Genomic DNA, 21487 nt, shown 5'->3' with positions numbered 1-21487 from the left:
TGCGTTGCATTGCGTTCAGTTTCATTCTGTGAGTTCGACAGCTACTTGACTAAATATTGTATTTTCGCCTTACGCGACTTGTTTTTCTTCTCAGTGACGGTTTTGGAAAGTAGTTGGGTATTTTGCTGGCTCAGCTACCACCAGATCGGTCAATCAGTCAATTGTCCTTGTTTTGATCAAAATTTGTCTTCTTTAGAGTACTTTTTGGAAGGTGTATTAGGGGAAGTTTCTTGGCTCAGAATGCCCCAGATTGCTCCATGTCAGTTCCTTGGTTTTAATCAACATTTTCCGGGGGGGGGGGGGGGGGGCATATGCCCCCTGACCCCCATAGGAGGTTCGAACGCCGCGACCCCAACTAAAAGCTTCGCGTCGTCGAATTGCCCCTAAAAGAAATTTGGACCCCCCCCCCCCCCCCCCCCCCCATGAAAATGATATGATCCGCCCCTGTGATTTAATGCCCTCATAAGATTTTCACATTTTAATGTGGCCTTCTGTTTGTGCTAATAAAAAACAAGAGGCGAAGCCTTCAAGGCTCACGTAAGAAATCGACAAACAGTAACACAAACTCAATCACTCCGTCACACATACACACACACACACACACACACACACACACACACAGACACACACACACACACACACACACACACACACACACACACACACACACCAACTAGTCTCGGCCCGCTCAAAATATCAATGACCGAGACTTTCAGTAATTCCTTCGCGTGACGTCTAACCCTTTTACGTCATAATGACGTCTTCAAATGTTAAAGTTTCTGCCACAGACATACACACACACATACGCACGCACGCACAGACAGACAAAAGTTAGCAACGCATAGGCTACACTTACGTGAGCCAAAAAAACCACTGAAAATATCTACTTTTTTGTAGCATATATTCTGTGGGGCACATTAAAGTTTATGGAGCTTATCATCGGTGGGAACGCATAGCTGACATCATTAGCCAAGGTTATGTGACAGAAAGGATGAGTGGGATTCCCCCGTTACTCGAAGTGTGTCCTCGTTGGGCGCGCGCGTTCGTCAAGACAAATCGGTCAACATCAAGAAAATATCACGATATGACGTCATCACAAAGTGTGTAAACAATTTAGTTGATTTCTTCCGAGCAACGACGGTGATTTGTTCAACTTTATTTTTTTCTCTTATCACGATAGAATACGATTCACCCTGCTACTTTCTAACAAGTTCTCTTTGTTAATTTCAAAATTGAAAGAATAATGCAAATAAAAAGAACAGAAAAGGACCTACTAAGGGAGACTACTGTCTAAACATGGCGTCTTGGAAAGGAAAAGTCAAACAATACTGCAGTTTTCATTTTATATTGCGTTTTCTGTGATTGTGAAGGAAGGTAATGGGCGAAGCAGTTGATTTTTAGAATTCTAGTGTTATAATGTTGACGCTTCTCTATGCATATGCATGGGGTTGTTGCTCCTTGTGAGGTTTGCACTCAATTGCAGTGAGGACAGATTCCGAAGTCTGGTCAGACGATGAAAGCATCCACTCTACATTCTGTTGGGATTTGCGTGTTACAATGCGCTTTCGACCACATGACACAGCTCCTGCTCTTTTGTAAATATATCTTTCCATGCACTAGGTGCTACCAAGTGAAAGTTGCACGCCACGGCTGTCAGCTATCAAGCGATGAGTATCAGTATGATGTGTAGTCTAAGCTAGTGTTACATGTGTTTCCTCCCTACCATCTACTGCGCGTGCTTGAAGAAGAAGATACTATAGAACTATCCAGATCTCACTTGGAGTCATAGCAGCTCAGACAATGGGTATACTCTAGCAGTACAAATGAGGTTGGGTCTGTAGTCATTTCCACATTTTTTCTTCTTCCCTAGCTGTTTTGAGAATGGTGTGTTAGTACTGTCACTGTAAGTGCCCGTGCCATTCGTCTTGCACTGGTGCTACTTACCTGGTCAGTATACCATACAACGTACTTGACACTGCATGTTGATCGAGTGACGTGTGTGAGGTGCAGTGCATCCAGAGTGAATTGCCTTAAAACAATAAAAGATGGCCCACTCCAGGTCCAACAAGTCTTTTGGAGTTCATCACGTGAGTATAGTGCTGTTGCAGTGTTTGTCACAACATTGAATCCTTATCCAGTACTTAGATAGAGAAGTTGTTGATTTGGTTTGGTCTGCCGTGGGTCGCAAGGTGTATCTGCCTCAAGGTGTATCTGCCTCGATCCTTGTTTTAAGACTGGCACCTTTTTTTTTAATGTTTCTGGTAATTTTACCATATTAACTGCTCACTTATGCAGTTAGGCCAAACAAGAATATATGTTGGTTTAGGGTAACAAAAAGACAGGGTCATTAGGTCGGCTTTTTATTTTTTAAATGTTTGTTAGTCTCGGTATATGGTTCGTAAAATGTGCCAAAAGTTGGGGTTTTTTTAGACATGGAAAAAAAGTTTAACTTTAAGGGTCGACAGGAAAAAATAGGGTATTGGTCTGTTTACCCTAAACCAACATTTTTGTTTTTGTTGGCCTTAGGGGCATGCAGTACACTCACACTGTAATGTATCACTTGCACCATTTTTTTGCCCATTCGCACCTTTTTGTTTTGTAATAAGGCCACAAAAAAAATAGTCTGTTTACGGTAACCCGACCGACCCTATTTTTTTCGCGCGACCCTAGACTTTTTTTGGCATTTGGGGAAGAAAAAAGAAAAAAAAAATTTTGTTTTTTTTTGCAAAATAACGTAAAAATATGGTTTTTTGGAGAAAAAAAAAAAGAAAAAAAATCCCGACCTACCGACCCTATTTTTTGGGCCTATGTTACCGTAAACAGACCTTTTTTTGGGGGGGGCCTAAACTTGTACAACTTGTACAAGTCAGGGGTGGGACTTTTCCGCGAATCCGCGGATTTCCGCGGACACAACTTGAGAATTCCGCTGGAGTAATCTATTTTTCTGTGTCCCATTTCATCACAGTATCTATAACTCAGGGATGAAAATTCTCCGTTTTTTCCGACTTTTCCGATTATTTTCAATGGGCCATCCGATTTATTTGTGCGATTCCGTTTTTTGGCTCACGAAGTGTAGCCTATGCGATCGTAACTTTGTCTGTCTGTGCGTTTGTGCGTGTGTTTGTGCGTGTGTATGTCTGTGGTAGAAACTTTAACATTTCGTCATTTGAAGACGTCACATTATGGCGTAAGAGGGTTAGACGTCACGCGAAGGAATTACTGAAAGTCTCGGTCATTGTTTTTTTAGCGGGCCGAGACTAGTTGGCAGTCGTGTCGTAGATTGTTGACACTCTCTCTCTCTCTCTCTCTCTCTCTCTCTCTCTCTCTCTCTCTCTCTCTCTCTCTCTCTCTCTCTCTCTCTCTTTATTTTGCACCCACTGACATTTTTTTCCCGGGGCAGCATGCCCCTGGACCCCCCCCCCTAGTAGTCTGAAAGTGATATAAAATTCTATATATATATATATATATATATATATATATATATATATATTTCATGACAATACCAGCTTGTTGTAATCCCTTTTTAATGCCTGAAAAAGAAGTAGATTTGCTTTCAAATGAGCACCAGATTGCTTCATTTTGTATGTATTTTGGGGCCATGTTTGAATCCAATTTTAAGGCTCAGATAGCCCCAGATTGTACCAAATTGCACCCTTGAAAAAAAAAAATTCCGGGGGAGCATGCCCCCGAACCCCCCTAGAAGTCTTGGCGCTTCGCGCCTGCGAAACTTGGCGCTACGCGCCTTCGAATTCTTTTTTCAGTTTTTTTTTTTTCTCCAGTTTTCATGCCTGATAACTTGTTGACTGAATGATATGGAGAGAAGTGAAGATGGAACAGAACATTGGAGGCTTGAGAGTTATTGTGCTGACTAAAAACTCCTGATAACTAATAGTCATTTTGAGTTTCAATGCATTGGGGCGTCACTTGGATCATACTATTGCCAGTAGTGGATTATGGATACATGGTTCATTAGGCCTAAAACAAAAATAGGTGTGGTTACGGTAACCCGACCTACCCTATTTTTAGGGGCCGACCCTACAAATTTTTATTACATTTGTCAAAACAAAAACAAAAAAACAAAAACCTGCAGAAAACGCAATGAAAGCGAAAGCGTTCGAGTCGCACACTTATTTCCCTGTCAAGTAGGTTTAATTTGTACATATTAGAAATTAAAAAAAGTGATTGCCTACCTACGTCCGAAGCAATCATGTGAAGATGCCATGCAAATGGCGTGCCCATTGAAACAAGGGGTTGTGCACTTTGCACTGCCAGTGCCAATCACTGAATGATGAATCAGGAGTTTTTGTAATGGTATTCACAGAATGTTGTAGATCTTGTGTATTTTGGGGCTACAATGTGCTGTTAGTTTCAGAAGGCAGTCTCTTTCAGTCTTTGTTTTGTCACTTGTGTGTACATTTGTAGGGCTTTGTTCACACACACAATTAAAGTGTTACCAAGTGATAGGTGCATCACTGCATGACATAAGATGAAGACTGGTGACAGTCAGGTGCAAGTTGATGTGATTGAGAGTGTGAGTGTGAAAGAAGATCAGTGCCTGTGACAAAGGTGACATTTCCATGTCTGTGTCACAGTTGACATGGCAATTGACATGTACAGGGATGAGGAAATTCAAAGAATATTCTACTGAGAAAGGTATTCTCTGTATAAACACACTTTCAAGGCTTGAACTGTTCCTGTTAGTCAAAGTCTCAAACCAACTCAATTGATACATTAGGCAAATAGGATAGGTATTAGCTACAGAGTCTATCGCTACATCTACAATTTGCAATAATATTGAAGCGAACAATATACATTCTACAATTGAAAACTATAAGTGCAACCTCAGAAGTTGACATTATAACTAATAACTGCTCACAACTGACACAAGTCAGTAATTCACAGTTTGTAATCGTCAAGTAAACTAATTTCTACTTGCTGTGGGCAAGTGTATTTTCATACCCCTGCATGTAGCAAGTATTTTTTTTTTTTATTTTTTTTTTTTACTCAAGTGATCTGTTTTCTTGCTGATATTCTCAACACATGTTTTAAAATGCTTGTCAAATGGAATGAGATTGGGAAGAAGTGTAACTTAACGGTGTATTTTCTGGAAAAGGCTGGAAAAATCATCCACCACTTTCATGTCCTTCAAGTGTCACAGGCAACAACATTTTCATGGAACAGCTAATTTCTGTATTTAGTTATCAGCTTGACTTGATGTATAAACACAATCTTTTGTCACCTGCACATCAAAACTTACTGTATTTATTTTTTTTAACTGATTTGTTTTGTTATTTTTGCACATTTTCACTTTCTGAACATATATACAGTATCATGAATCGTGCATGTGCAGTATACTATAACATGTCCTGACTATGAGTATGAGTTAACAAGTATTTAACTTTGTCGTCCACAACAAAGTACATTCGATCTAGTCAAGGTGTATGCACAAACACATTAACAATAACATAACATTAACAAGCCTAAAAGCCTATGCAAAAATACATGAATTAATATAAAAATTACATTTACCAGCGCACCTAATAGCATGATATAGACCTGTAATAATTATTACCTACAGTGTCAGGCTGTATGTGTGTGCAGGCTATGACGCTACAGGTAGTGTGTGTGGCCAGTGCCAACGGTGACAATAAGGGTCTGTCGGCCAGCGGTGACAGCAAGAGTCTCATCAATGCTGAGCTGCTTGCCGCCAGGGAAAAGGCTTTCACTGACGTACAGAATGCCTGTAAAAGGTAGGCCTGTTAACCTTTTAGTGCAGTGTGTATGTATTGATTGAATACAGGGAAAAGGCTTTCACTGGCGTACAGAATGCCTGTAAAAGGTAGGCCTGTTAACCTTTTAGTGCAGTGTGTATGTATAGATTAAATACAGGGAAAAGGCTTTCACTGACGTACAGAATGCCTGTAAATGGTAGGTCTGTTAACCGTTTTAGCACTTGCAGTGTGTATGTATTGATTGAATACAGGGAAAAAGCCATCACTGACGTACAGAATGCCTGTAAAAGGTAGGTCTGTTAACCTTTTAGTGCAATGGGTATGTATTGATTGAATATAGATTTATCTTCTTTGAGCCTTGCGATGTTATTGTTAGGGTCAGACTAAAACTCTTATTTAGGTAGCTGGCCGAGACTCGTACAAAATAATTTCCCCAAAAATCTGAATATGGCTGCCCTACCTTTTTTTCTGCCTCTCACTGATGGGCCATTAAATATGGTAGGACATGTGACTGACACCTGGTCATATGAATCGGACATAGGCGGCTGTTAATCAGACTTTGATCGATGTCGGACACCTAACGACATCCCTGCATGTTTGACGTGTGTTATTTCAGTGTACACGCCACCCTGGAGACAGTGTCCTTCCAGAAGCTGGACTTTGTTGAGTGTAGATGTTTGACGTGTGTTATTTCAGTGTGCACGCCACCCTGGAGACAGTGTCCTTCCAGAAGCTGGACTTTGTTGAGTGTAGATGTTTGACGTGTGTTATTTCAGTGTGCACGCCACCCTGGAGACAGTGTCCTTCCAGAAGCTGGACTTTGGGGAGACGTCAGGTCTGGATGTGTTCTACAACGCGGACGTGGCCATCGTGGATATGTCCATCGCCGTGCAGCAGGCCCCCCTCTTTTACCACATCGGCATCCGACAGAGCATGGGCATGACGCACAACATCGTCATCCTCTTCGACACCGACCCCGAGACCACGCTGTCACTCAGGGTGGGTTGGAGGGGGGATCCTTGTCTTATTCTTACCATTTTGTGAGGATAGACCCTGTTAAGCCTGTCCTTAACCCCTTCACTGCCACAGTATAACAGCATTTTGGTATTGCTGTGCGCCGGGCCAAATTTCGCTTTCTTCGGTAGGTTCACTAATCTGTTCACTGCTCAATCATTTATTGAGATATCTCTTAGATCTTTGGCATGTGGTTTGCTTACACCCTTGGCTATTATCTGATAACATGATCATTGGACTTTGTTTGTGATTGTTATAGTAAAAATCGATATAATGACCATTTTTGTCAAAAGTTACAGTTTCCAAACTTTCACACATACACTGCAGCACGTAAAACCGCAGAAAACACAGCTAAAACTGGTGTCAAACATCAGGTACTCACATTACAGCCCATAACAGTATTCTTCTGTGTGGTAATCCATAAATCACTTCTTGTAGAGCTTCCAGAACACTATCATTTGAAAACAGGTCTACGAGTTGATGTCCGACTTTCGGCCGCCATTTTGAATCTTATAGATCGGAAAAAAATTCTAAAAATGTTTTTACCACATGGTACTAACTTATCTGAAGGGTCAATGGGAAAGAACTGTGTTTAAACCCCTACAAGAAGTTGGACTGTGGTTACCTCCCATTTAGTTTTCACAAATGTCCTGAAAAGTGCTGATGTAAATGCCACATATCTAGTACGTGTATGGGCGTATGACAAACCAAACATGACCACGTATCTAGTACGTGCTGGGCAGTGAAGGGGTTAATTGAGCCCGAAAACTCAGTGTGAAAGCTCCGTGCAGCCAGCTTCACGAAATGCACTACGTGTAGTCCACTTTGCCCAATTAAGGACAGGCTTTATGCAAAGTAACTAACCTTAAGAATCGGATAAAGTCATGATGTATGTCGGGGTAAATATACAGGCCTTTCCTGTGCAGTTGTCGTGTTCATCGGGGATCACGTTCCTGCCATACAAGATCGACTCGTGCGGCGTTGTGTTCGTGATGGACAATATGGCTCCTCGTGTGTCTGTGGCGGCTGACTGCTGTATCCACCCCGAGGGGCCAACGCTGGTCCGACGCCTCAAGACAGTGCTCAGCGATGTGGACAAGGAGAATGTGTGAGTATGATGTGTGTGATGATTGATACTTGGTACCATGCGGTTTACTGCTGTTTTCACACTGAGGGGCCAACACTGGGCCCAGCCTGGACAGGCTGCTCTCTGGTAGCTTTACAGGTCTGCCATCCTGGGTTTTGCATCTTAGTTTTTTTTCTCATAGGAGAACTGCCTCACACAGCTGACGGGCTTCCCCTGCCTAAACTTGATTTCGGAGTTGTCTCTCCAAGGTGAACTACCTGCCACAGCTGTCGAGCTCCTCCTGCCCGGGTTGTGTTATTCGGAGTTGTCCTTCTCCTAGGCTGGTTGCCTACCAGGGCTAACGAGTCCAGCCTACCCGAATCCTCTGGCTAACACCTCTTGTCTCTCAGAGGGAACCACATCTTTCAGACAGCTCAGGGAAGGGTCGGTGACATCAACAGAGTGACGTGGGGGTGATGTTTGTTTGCTGATTGATACTATAAGCCTGGGATGCTGGTGTCTAATGCTTCATTCTCTCTCACATAAAAGGACCAGATGGCGTACTGTTGAATTGAATATGGGGATCAAGAAAACAAAAGTGTCTGCCGCTTTTTTGTGTGTGGGTGTGAATAAAGTCACCGAGTCCTGTTAAAGTTGAATGGTTTCACTGTAGAAAGACAGTGGAAGTCAGACAAAGGGGGGTTTGCTATTCTGTGTGTTTGTTTATTTTCTTTATGATGTGTGTTTGTTGATTTACTTTTATGATGTGTGTTTGTTTAATTTTCTTTATGATTTACTTTCAGCGCTCATCTCAAGGACAGATTTCTGAATGATCTGCGAAAGGTGCGCGAAACTTACAAAGGGGAAGAACTGAAACAGGTACAGTACATGTACTTGCAACTACCCCTTCTTCCTACCTCCCCTCCCCTTGTTTATACACCCTCCCTTCTTTTCCTCCTTCTCTCCTCCATCCTGGCAGAGAGAGAGAGAGAGAGAGAGGGAGAGAGAGAGAGAGAGAGAGAGAGAGAGAGAGAGAGAGAGAGAGAGAGAGAGAGAGAGAGAGAGAGAGAGAGAGAGAGAGAGAGAGAGAGACGCACGCACGCACGCACGCAGTAAACGTATGTATGCTGTAAAAGATGTCCATAAATAATCTTCAAAATGCACTGCTCTAAAAACATGCTAGTTCAAACAGGTACATTTATCATGTAAAATAAAGATTATGTGAAAAAAGATGGCAATACAAGACCTGAAAGACCTGATTTCATGCTGACTTAATTGTTGCGCCTTCAGGCCCTGAGAGGGATGCGTCGACGATTGGACGACCCAGAACTGCTGTCTGTCGATGTCGTCTTCAACATGCTGATTTCATACAGGGAGATTCAGGTCAGTGGGTGTTGTGTTGGCTCTACTTGGTATGTCTGTCTCTCTAACTGTATGTAACACAGTGGTCTTGTCTTCAACATGCTGTTTTCATACAGGGAGATTCAGGTCAGTGGGTGTTGTGTTGGCTCTAGTTGGTATGTCTGTCTCTCTAACTGTATGTAACACAGTGGTCTTGTCTTCAACATGCTGTTTTCATACAGGGAGATTCAGGTCAGTGGATGTTGTGTTGGCTCTAGTTGGTATGTCACACAGTGGACTAGTGACTGGCTTTTGATGTCACATGGAAAAGTTTGACTTGATAAAAGCTACAGTGAGCACTCTTTCACAACCCATACAAACCAGACTCAGTTGTTTCTGAAGATCGTCTATTTTCGTGATAAAACCAGGTATGTGTTAGCGTACATTTTTTATGTTTTTCCTGCCCCCCAGGATTACCGTATTTGACAGATTACAAGATTATAAGCCGCACCCCCGACTTTTAAAAGAAAAAATTGGGACGAGCCACGTATAGGCCGCGTCACTATATTAGCCGCCGTCGAAAAAAATATAATCAGATCGTGTCAATCAATCAAAACAACCAGGCAAACGAAAGTACGGTATTTGGCGAAATCGGCTCCGAGAATAAACAAGTGAAACAAAGAAGAAAAGTGAAAAAGTTTGAAAAAAAATATCACACACACACAATTTGTAACCAACACACACATGTAGTCCCACCCGGAATAAGCTTTTTTGGGATGATTTACAACTTTTGCGCACATTTCGAGCAAACTAAAACACAACATGGCGGCTCTCGCTCCTCCAACTATCGCGAGACACAAAAAAACGAAATCTGGCGCGCGCGAGATCCTGATACATCCGGTGTTTCTCTGTACGCTATCTTGTCACGACAACTTGTTGACAAACGAAGATTAGCGAAAGAAAGAGAAAAGCGCCGAGTCTTGAGTAGAGAGCTAATAAAGTACCGGTAATCGCTAATCCAGCGAAATGAAAATCCGCGGCGACTTCCATTAGGTGAATGCTATTCAAGTTTAGGTAACGTTTTAGCCGCATCTTTTTATAAGCTGCAATGCGATTTAAAAAAAAAAGTCAAGGCTTGTAGTCCGTCAAATACGGTACCAGTGTTACAGGTTACAGGATTACCAGTGTTACATGTTACAAGATTACCAGTCTTGCATGTTACAGGATTACCAGTCTTACATGGGGTCCTGATTTGGCCTATATGGTCCACTGGACCCAAAAAGCAACAACTAACGAACCAGTGTTACATGTTGCAGGATTACCAGTCCATGGTGCGGCTAGTGGAGGACCTAGAGAAGCTGCCCAACATCAAGATCAACGAGGCGCTGGGCATCCAGCAACTCTATGCTTTCGCTCTCAACAGGTACTCTCTCTCTTGTCCCTCACACTTCACAACCACAGCTGTACTTCTTCTTCTTCTACCGCCAGGCAATCCAAATCTCTGCAATTTCACGGATTTTTCACGAAAGCAAAAATGAAATAAAAAAATAAAAAAACGACACACAAAAAATGCTTCAGCTTCTCGGGGCGTTGCCCCCAGACCCCCACCATTATTTCCTTGCCACTCTTTCTTCCGTGAATGGAATTCCTGCACTGCTTTCAAAGGCTGTGCCCACTTGGTCTTGAGCTTGTGTGTACATACCAAAGGGGGATAAGCCACTAGCAGGTCTGCACATTAGTTGACCTGGGAGATGAGACAAATCTGCAGCCTTAACCTACCAGACACTCAACCAAGTACTGACATCATGGTTTGCATGGTAGTACCCATAGTATCTGCTGTGACTCTATGTGTTACAATGTTTCTGTTTACCCTCTCTGTCAGTTGCGGTGCTTCCTCGTCTGAAACATGTTGCTGAATCTTAAAGTTAATGTTTGCTTTGTTGTTGACAGAAATGGAGACAGGGACAAGGCCCTGGGCGTCATTCTCAAGGTAAACATCTTTAGCATATAATCACAAGACAATATATTACCAAGGCTTTAGCATATAATAAGTCACAAGACAATATATTACCACAGCTTTAGCATATAGTCACAAGACAATATATTATTATTACCAAGGCTTTAGCATATGTATAGTCACAAGACAAAATATTACCACAGCTTTAGCATATAAGCACAAGACAATATATTACCCATTAGCCATCAGGAATAACTGTAATATTCAAGGTGGGAGGTATTTAGAAGGGTTAATACCTAACTCAGGTATTAGAGTGTGTGTGTTCATATGTTATGTGTCTGTCTGTCAGTTTGCTTGATAGTAGAGTTTCCTGTGTAGTTATTGGTGCCAGTAGATGTGAAGATGATACCTGCAACATCTAAACTAGCAAACAAAGTCCAGCATGCAAACACATTTCTCAAATCTGTTGACTGTTTCATGTTTTGCTTGTTCAGGCCATAGAGAGATCGGAAACCCCGGTACCAGACATGATCTGTTTGTGCGGTCGTATCTACAAGGACAAGTTTGTGGATTCCGACTACACAGACTCGGAGTGCTTGCAAAACGCCATCAGCTGGTATGCGTTCAGCTTGTTCTTTTTCCTTCATCTACTGTGCCTGCTTTTTGATCCCATCTCTGTGCATCATTCACTGTTCCCCGTGTCTTTTATACATCCACCAACTACTGCTGTTAGGAACACATTACTCTCAGCTCACTTGGTGATTGCTAATACTACCGGCACGGTTGGCCTAGTGGTAAGGCGTCCGCCCCGTGATCGGGAGGTCGTGGGTTCGAACCCCGGCCGGGTCATACCTAAAACTTTAAAATTGGCAATCTAGTGGCTGCTCCGCCTGGCGTCTGGCATTATGGGGTTAGTGCTGGGACTGGTTGGTCCGATGTCAGAATAATGTGACTGGGTGAGACATGAAGCCTGTGCTGCGACTTCTGTCTTGTGTGTGGCGCACGTTATATGTCAAAGCAGCACCGCCCTGATATGGCCCTTCGTGGTCGGCTGGGCGTTAAGCAAACAAACAAACAAAAATTGCTAATACTGCAAGTGAATTTAGCAGCACCAGCTGTTTACTTTCAAAGGAGATATTATAAGTGATGTTAGATACATTTATGATTTATGATGATCATCACAGGTTCTGTCGACATGCAGGTATTCCAAAGTATTGTTGCTGCATTGTGTTGATCATGTGATAATTATCTGCCTGGAAATAGAAATACAGTGGAACCCCTTTTAACACCTTGCTTTTTCACATTGTCTGTCTATAGCTTCTATAAATGTACCCCTATTTCAAGTTTTCTGTTTTATCATATTTTAATCTCACTCTCCTACTGGTAGGGTAGGTTTGCAGGTGTAAGTCATATTCGGGCTAGATTTTTCTTCCGGTTTTTTTTCTCCCTCTCTCGTTATCATATAAAAGATGTCTAGTCCTTAAGAGGCAAAATAGTTAGCCTGTCGAACATGAAAATTACTTGTTGTTTTGACTTCCTTCTTTTTAAGACTTTTCTGAGATTTTTGATGTTCCATTGTATTGAATGAGTGTTTGCGTGCAGGTATCGCAAGGGGTTTGAGGTGCAGCCCAACGAGTACGCAGGTATCAACCTGGCCACGCTCCTCGTCATCTCCGGTAAAGACTTCGCCTCCTGTGCCGAGCTGCAGAGGATAGGTACGTGTCTGACCATGATGTGTTCTGACAATGATATGTTCTGACAACGATGTGTTCTGACCATGATGTGGTCTGACCATGATGTGGTCTGACAATGATGTGGTCTGATAATGATGTGTTCTGACCATGATGTGTTCTGACCCTGATGTGTTCTGACCATGATGTGGTCTGTCAATGATGTGTTCTGACAATGATGTGTTCTGACAATGATGTGGTCACAGTTTTCAACAGTACAGGGTGAGATTTTTTGTATCGGATTGATTACAAAATTGTAATAACAATAACACCTGTGTCAATTTGTGAAATGAATTTGGCAAAACATTGTCACTCTGCACAGAAGCATTATTTATCATTTGGGTTAGAATTACACAGTAAATTCGCTTCAGTACAGATCTGGCGGAACATTTTCTCATCCTTGAAATCCAGCCAAGTAAACGTTCTTATCCATTCTGTGTGGAAACTAGTAGCCGCAGATTAAATGCATCCAGGGCCTCGCTCTTTTCAGGTTTTGTGCGTCACAGGACCCCTTTGAAGAATTTGTAGTTTGTTTTTACATCTCCTAGTGTGTCTAGGGTGCAGGGACGCACAGTTTGGGGAGCCCTGAGACATGAAGCTTGCACAGGTATCATTTCCCACGCTGTGTTGCAGGCATCACGCTGAAACAACCTGATCGGCAAGAAAGGCAACCTGGCGTCTTGTACCTTATAACACAATTGATGGTATCATTTCCCACGCTGTGTTGCAGGCATCACGCTGAACAACCTGATCAGCAAGAAGGGCAGCCTGGCGTCTTGTACCTTATAACACAATTGATGGTATCGTTTCTCACGCTGTGTTGCAGGCATCACGCTGAACAACCTGATCGGCAAGAAAGGCAACCTGGCGTCTTGTACCTTATAACACAATTGATGGTATCGTTTCTTATGCTGTGTTGCAGGCATCACGCTGAAACAACCTGATCGGCAAGAAGGGCAGCCTGGCGTCTTATACCTTATAACACAATTGATGGTATCATTTCCCACGCTGTGTTGCAGGCATCACGCTGAACAACCTGATCAGCAAGAAGGGCAGCCTGGCGTCTTGTACCTTATAACACAATTGATGGTATCATTTCCCACGCTGTGTTGCAGGCATCACGCTGAACAACCTGATCGGCAAGAAGGGCAGCCTGGCGTCTTGTACCTTATAACACAATTGATGGTATCATTTCCCACGCTGTGTTGCAGGCATCACGCTGAACAACCTGATCAGCAAGAAGGGCAGCCTGGCGTCTTGTACCTTATAACACAATTGACGGTATCGTTTCTCACGCTGTGTTGCAGGCATCACGCTGAACAACCTGATCGGCAAGAAGGGCAGCCTGGCGTCTTGTACCTTATAACACAATTGACGGTATCGTTTCTCACGCTGTGTTGCAGGCATCACGCTGAACAACCTGATCGGCAAGAAGGGCAGCCTGTCCTCACTGACAGACTACTGGGATGTGGCCACCTTCTTCGAGATCAGCGTACTGGCCGAGGATTACAACAAGGCCACGCAGGCCGCCGAGTGCATGTACAAGCTGGAACCCCCCAACTGGTGAGTGAACCCCCCCTCCCTACAGTACCCAATTCTGCCAGCTCCACCTCCTATTTGCGGATCCCTGGAACACCCGCTGTGCACAATGATACCTGTCATGCAGATCTCTTACCATTTTTACTGGCTTCCTGTGATGTTTGAGCATTGATGATTTCGGTAAAATCGCAGAAGTTGCTTTTCTACGATTTTTTTCAAGGTTGACATTGACAGAGTTACTTTCCATGCCATGCGGGGAAGGAAATGGGTTAATAAATGACTGGCAGCAGACTTGTGCAGGTATAGATCTATAGTATGTGATTGGCAGCAGAGAGAACAAATTTTTGACTGTAAGTCTGTCTGTGGCAGGTACCTGAAGTCGACAGTGGGCAACATCGCTCTCATCGACAGATTCCGCAAGAAGTGTAACCCTGCCCTCAACAGCAAGGAGTTACAGGTAAGGTGCCAGCAGTTGATTGCTAAAGTTCATAGGTACAGAATTACAGGTAAGGCTGCAGTAGTGGATTGCTAATGTTCATAGGTACAGAATTACAGGTAAGGCGGCAGCAGTTGATTGCTCATCAAGTCATAGCTAAAGAATGGAAGCACGTGACAAATTGTTCATGGTGATGTTTTGATCAATATAAAGTGACTGTACATTTGGTATTGTTTGTGCCTTTGATGTCATGAAGTACAGATGCAATAGACAGTACTGAACATTCAATATGCCATTGTGTCTCCACAACTTGCACTGTGCCTTGTGAAGTCGTAAAATTTGTTTTCTGATTCTTCCTGGCTGTTGTTTCAAATTAGGACATGCGCTGTGAGCAAAACTGATGAGTATATCATTGAGAAAGTCATTTTACCATTTCTTTGGGAAATGATTACTATCAAATACTTTACTTATTTAAATGTAGAAGAGAAGTTGCACAGTGTTTCTCTATGAATTGTGTATGTTTTTCAGAGTTTCAACTTTTGGATCGAGTTCTTCATGGAGGCGTCCACTCCCATCGAGGAGATGACCAGCAGCAGATACCCTGTGAGTAAACACAACACACACTTTGCACTGTGGAGTGTGTGTGTGTGTGTGTGTGTGTGTGTGTGTGTGTGTGTGTGTGTGTGTGTGTGTGTGTGTGTGTGTGTGTGTGTGTGTGTAAATGACCAGCAGCAGATGCCCTGTGAGTAAACACTACACACACTTTGCACTGTGGAGTGTGTGTGTGCATGAGCGTGTATGTGTAGGTGTGTATGTACTCCTCTTATCTCTCTGTCTCTCTGTCTGCCTGTCTGTCTGTCTCTCTGTCTCTGTCTCTCTGTCTCCGTCTCTCCGTCTCTCTGTCTCTCTCTCTCTGTCTCTCTCTTTCTCTCTCTCTGTCTCTCTCTTTCTCTCCCTCTCTCTGTCTCTCTCTTTCTCTCATCCTCTCTCTCTCTCTCCCTTTGTCTCTCTCTCTCTCTCTCTCTCTCTCTCTCTCTCTCTCTCTCTCTCTCTCTCTCTCTCTCTCTCTCTCTCTCTCTCTCTCTCTCTCTCTCTCTCTCTCTCTCTCTCTCTCTCTTTTTCCCGTTTATTTTATTTGTTTGCTGAAACTGGTCCGTTTTTTTTTATTGTTCCTTGTAGCTGTTTTCATTGTTATGTTCTTCTGGTTCTTTCCACCAGCTGTCCCTTGCTCCTTTTGACAGTAGAGTAGTTGTCAAAGAAAGTGCAGTGAACGAGATTAGCATTTTTTCTTTCTTTGATATTTTGTTGTTTGTTTGTTTGTTTGATTGTAGGTTCTGATCTTGGAGCCAACCAGGGTGTACATCCCTAGCTACATCCAGATCAACATGCACGATGACATCAAGGACAGGGTAAGTGATATGGACATGTATATATGGTAACAATAGTTGTATCAATGTTCTTATTGTATTAATCATATAATGAGGTAGTCATGTGATAAATTTACACTGAAACAGGTAAAGCATAAAATGACTGGCTTGACCTTTACTCTTGTTTGCAATGCAGAAAAAAAAGGTGTCAAAAGTATGGGAATCTTAAACTGGGGGGAGGGGGGTCTTAAAAGGGGGGTGGGGGGGGGGATGTAACTGTACTTTTTCAAGTCTATAAGTATATGATGGTTTACACAGAAAAGAAGGGGGGGGGGGGGAGGTCTTATAGTCTGTGTGCGAGTAAGATGGTGACAGTGGTTGTGTGTGTGTGCAGAGTGTGCGACTGTGGCACGTGCTGCAAGAGCCTGGCGACCACGGTCTCAACGACTGGACTTTCCCCAGTGAAACCATCAAGAGGATCAGGTATATCTGTGTGTGTGTGTCTGTGTGTGTCTGTGTGGATATGAGTGTGTGTACATGGATGTGTGTGTGTCTGTGTGGATATGAGTGTGTGTACGTGGATGTGTCTGTGTCTGTGTCTGTATGGATATGAGTGTGTGTACGTGGGTGTGTGTGGATGTTTGTGCTTCTGTCTGTGCCTGTGTCTGTGCGTGCACGGGCATGTGTGTGTGTCGGCGTGTGAGTGTGCATGTGTCAAAGTCTTTAATGTAAAAGATTTGTTAATGTGACCTGGATGGGAGAAGGTGTGTGTGTGGGGGGGGGGGGGGGGGTGTTGTGGGGTGTGTATGAGACATGTCAGACATGCGAGTGGAAAAGATGTTGGAGCTGTGAGACTTTGAGGGGACTGAAATGTGTGTGAGGTAATCATGCTAGGGAAGTTTTTCTATCTAAGATCTCCAATTTTCTGTGCCTTTAGTTCCCACACTAGTTTAGCTGACACCAAACTCACTTGTATTCTACTGGCCACCCCAATGATTGAACCATCATTTAAAGTATGTGTCAGGCAGACATTTTCTGTTCTGATTTGACCTGTGTTTCCCTTGCAGTCTGTACAAGAGAGACAGCCGAGCCATTTTCCTGTACGTGCAAGACATCTCTGATGATGACTTCCACATCTTCTTCTCCTCTGACGTGCAGGCACAGAGGTGAGTGCCGCACTCTCACTCCAGTTGATGACTGTTTGGAAGGGTGTCTTCTTCTTCTTCGTTCATGGGCTTAGACTCCCGCGTTCACTCATGTTTTTAGCACGAGTAGATTTTTACTTGTATGACCGTTTTTACCCCACCATTCAGGCAGCATACGCCGATTTCAGGGGAGGCATGCTGGGTATTTTCGTGTTTCTATAACCCACCGAACTCTGACATGGATTACAGGATCTTTTCCGTGCGCACATATCTTGTGCTTGCGTGTACACACGAAGGGGGTTAAGTCACAAGCAGGTCTGCATATAAGTTGACCTGGGAGATCGGAAAAATCTCCACTCTTAACCCACCAGGCGGCAGCGACCGGGATTCGAACTCACGACCTTCCGATTAGGAGGCCGACGCCTTACCACCACGCCACTGTGCCCGTCTGTGAAAGGATGTGATTTAAATTGTTATGTCATCAAATATTGGAACAATGAGGAATTGACTCAAGTGTACACTGTAGACTCAAACAATGAAATAGTAACAGCAGCAGACCGGTTTTGACATGCATGTTTCCATCAGCCCACAGAAAATCTCAGAAGGAGAAACAGCAGATATTTGTTAAGAGAAGATGTCAATTTGGGTTCTGTTTTGAGACGGTAGTTACAAGAAACAGATATTTTTATGCAGTCCTGTAGGATTGTAACTTCTAACATTAGACGGTCTTGATGTCAATAGTTCTAATATGGGTAAATAATAATAATAATTGTCAGTAAGTACTGGTGTCACATGACTGATGTGAACCAGTTGATTGGCTAATGGCGATGCGCTAAAACTGTTAACTTTTCCACAGAGCGTATTCTTCCGCCCTTTGCCTAAGCGAGACTGTGCTCTCATCCTCAAAATTAATTAATGACATGTAGCTTATATTATCCACAATACCAAATGACCATAAATTCCCTGCTTCTCAATTAAAGCAGAAGTGGTTTTTTTCTGACAGATTGCATGTGCCTGTGCCACAGTGCCACTGATCTAAAAATAGAAGCTGCTGTATTTCATCTCATTTTCGCTGACTAGCATAGATTCTTCTCATATGCTGTGTTAGTGGCATGTAGCTTATCATCCACATTACCAAATGATGAGTTGGTATACAATTCCCAGCGGCTAACAGAAAACAAAAGTGTTATTCCGATAACGTAACAGCTACTGAGCTAGACCAGCATTTGGAAGACTGACTCGATCGACTCTGTCATATGTAGCAGACTACACTGAAATACGACTGCATCAGTTCAGTAAATGAATGGTTTCCGAATTATTATTTCAAGGCAAGAACAATTGTAATCGAAAACGTGTAGGGTTCAGAACGTTCTTACCGTATATAAGACTTATTACCAGCCTGCCTCATGCGTGCAGACTCAGTGCAGACTGCAGTGGTTCAATTGCCCTAGCCTAGCAGACGACATAAACCCCGCTCAGCAAATTAACGTGTTGGGCAAATGTGAACGAAAAAACGATGGGGATATAATACGTGTAGGGTTCAGAGCATTCTTACCGTTCATATTTAGTATCAGACTCCCCGATGAGTGAAGATACAACACGAGAAATATGCCACATTTATTTTGAAAATGTGCTAACCGTCGAGTCCTTCGGGGGGTAGTCAATTCAAGGGGAGTCACTCCGCACAGTCCATCCGTCGAAGCTCGACTGGAGGTATCGAATCGCAAGTAACGAAGAGCACAGTCCTTTCTCCGAGTTCAAATGAGGTCTCTCTGAAAGATCATCACTGTTCAGCTTAACGCTACACTGGAATTTACCAACAGAAATAAAAATGCGTGTGACGAAAGCACGACACACTTGAGACACCCCACACAAAAGTAGATCTTATACGACCTGACCACACAGTTATGCCCATTCAAATGCGCGAAGCAAAATGTGTGTTTGGAATCTTCTTTTCTCTATGGCGGTACTGACAATATCGTTATTGAAACAATCCCAGTGCACTAAGGGATTTATAGAGCAAATCTCGAAAATAATTATTGAACTCAGCGCTATGCGCTTCGTTCAATAATGAATTTTCTCGATTTGCTCTATAAATCCCTTAGTGCACTGGGATGTCTCAATAACTTAAATAATAATAATGGACATTTATATAGCGCTTCTCCACAGCTGGAAGTGCTTTACAAGTTCAATTTACAAGTTCAATCAAAAACACAACATGATATATACAACTAATACAATTTGTCTCAAATGAAAAGGAAAATACTCATCAAAGAGCACATATACATGTTTGCATAAAATACAAAGAATCACATTTTTTTGCAAACACGCAAACAAACACATACAACAGACAAATGCTCACAACAAGCACACATGCACAAACACACACACGATGATGATGTGTGTTGTTGAATGGTGTTTTCAGGTTTTACAGCAGTATGGGTGAGCTGAGCACCTGTCCTGACTGTCTGCAGGATGAAGACACCATCGACCAGCAACTGGAGGTCAGTGCCAGTCTTAATGTTACATGTTGTCGTGGAGATGAGGGACAATGGTATTATTGTTATATGAAGTCTTATATCGCGCGCGTATCTCCAGACTCGGACTCAAGGCGCAGGGATCTATTTATGCCGTGTGAGATGGATTTTTTTACACAATACATCACGCATTCACATCGACCAGCAGATCGCAGCCATTTCGGCGCATATCCTACTTTTCACGGCCTATTATTCCAAGTCACACGGGTATTTTGGTGGACATTGTTTATCTATGCCTATACAATTTTGCCAGGAATGACCCTTTTGTCAATTGTGGGATCTTTAACGTGCGCACCCCAATGTAGTGTACATGGTATTATGCATGAACAAATCCTTTGGCCACAGTACAGTGGAATCCCCCTTTGAAACTTTCCTGCTTTTAAGACCTCACATTTTAGTCATGTAAAACTAATTTAATCACATATTCTTACTCCAATTCTTATGAATGCATTGACTTTAGTCCCACATGCTAGATGTCGAAAAACCTCTCAAATTACCTGCCCTTAGTAGGGTGGTAACCAAGCTAAAAGCGACGCCATAGCCGTTGCTATGGCCTGACCTTGCTCGGTTACCCATAACACCCTGCGCACCACGTGAGCGCTAGCATCCGTAATGTTCATTCTCGACTTTCGACAACACACGGTGGACGTGTCCGAATTTCGCTCTCACTTTTGGCCTTCACATGCCTGCTCGTCCGTGAGACTAGCCGGTTCTTGGGGGTCTACCTGTCCGTCTACCTTTTGGGTGAGATCTTTCCTTTTTACGTTTGGAATGTAAATGTTGATAGCTTTGTTCTGAACACGCACGCAGATAATTTTTGTTCTGGGTGACTGTTTTCGCCGGTCTTAAAATGGCCGACAACAAAGCTAAACTGAGTGCGAGACTGGAAGGCGACAAGGCTCTTAGCCCAGTTAAGAAAGCTAAAGCTAAGGGTAAAGCCAAGAGCGTTGATTTGCCTATTATGCGGGTAGAAGTCCGGCAAATAGCACTTCGTTTGATGTTCCTATCCCTCCGAGGACGGGTTCCGTTCGCTCACAGCTCGCGTCCCCTGATGGGGGTGAGGAGCCGGGGCCTTCAGCCCTGGGCTCGTTGAAGTCCGAATTGTTTGATTTTATTTCTCAACAGTTTGCGTCTCGCTCTGGGGTCCCTCCTCTGCCTCCGGCGGTAGGGGATCCTTCCTCCCTGGCTCGGCTGGGGTCGTCGTCGTCGTCGACTATGGCGACTCCAGCGGATGGGGGGGGTGGCCGGGCGGCCATTTCTTCTGCGCACTTGCTTGGTGCACCTGACCAGTTCGGGCCTTCCCTCTCTGCCTCTGGTAGTGCTGCGGTCGCGCTCGAACACTCTCTCCGTAAGGAGAGGGGGTCTGCTTCCTCTCTTTCTCTTCCCGCTCAGCTTGCTTTTAGCAACACTGCAGTGGGAAGTCAGCTCTCTCCCCTTGCGGGAGAGGGAGAGAGGGGGCATGGTAAGTCACAGCCTGGGTTTGGTCCCACCTTGTCCCACTGGGGGCAGGGGGCTGTGTCAGCTTCTCACTCTTTCCCACCCACTGGGCGGGACTGGGTGGGGGCTGGTGTAGCGGCTCACCCTTTCTCGCCCGCCGGGCATGATCGGGTGTCCGCTGTTGGA

General features: G+C 43.6%; 1 protein-coding gene across 1 annotated transcript in view; it reads left to right on the top strand.

Moving 5' to 3' along the window:
• Positions 1 to 1215: 1215 nt before the first annotated feature.
• LOC138961928 (mitogen-activated protein kinase kinase kinase 15-like) overlaps positions 1216 to 21487 on the top strand; it is a 73404-nt gene continuing 53132 nt past the window's right edge. Inside the window, exons 1-17 of the mRNA XM_070333609.1 lie at positions 1216 to 2087; positions 5602 to 5750; positions 6509 to 6731; positions 7673 to 7854; positions 8616 to 8691; positions 9103 to 9195; positions 10470 to 10576; positions 11104 to 11143; positions 11605 to 11726; positions 12713 to 12825; positions 14244 to 14403; positions 14749 to 14836; positions 15344 to 15418; positions 16147 to 16224; positions 16577 to 16665; positions 17250 to 17348; positions 19753 to 19831. Of these exons, the coding sequence (XP_070189710.1) occupies positions 2046 to 2087; positions 5602 to 5750; positions 6509 to 6731; positions 7673 to 7854; positions 8616 to 8691; positions 9103 to 9195; positions 10470 to 10576; positions 11104 to 11143; positions 11605 to 11726; positions 12713 to 12825; positions 14244 to 14403; positions 14749 to 14836; positions 15344 to 15418; positions 16147 to 16224; positions 16577 to 16665; positions 17250 to 17348; positions 19753 to 19831 (1815 nt within the window). The 5' untranslated portion in view covers positions 1216 to 2045. The remainder of the gene's footprint in view (positions 2088 to 5601; positions 5751 to 6508; positions 6732 to 7672; positions 7855 to 8615; positions 8692 to 9102; positions 9196 to 10469; positions 10577 to 11103; positions 11144 to 11604; positions 11727 to 12712; positions 12826 to 14243; positions 14404 to 14748; positions 14837 to 15343; positions 15419 to 16146; positions 16225 to 16576; positions 16666 to 17249; positions 17349 to 19752; positions 19832 to 21487) is intronic.

Source organism: Littorina saxatilis, linkage group LG3 (genome assembly GCF_037325665.1).
Source record: "Littorina saxatilis isolate snail1 linkage group LG3, US_GU_Lsax_2.0, whole genome shotgun sequence".
Lineage (NCBI taxonomy): Eukaryota > Metazoa > Mollusca > Gastropoda > Littorinimorpha > Littorinidae > Littorina > Littorina saxatilis.
The sequence above is the reverse complement of the archived record's forward strand: the minus strand, read 5'-3'. Positions and strand labels throughout refer to the sequence as shown.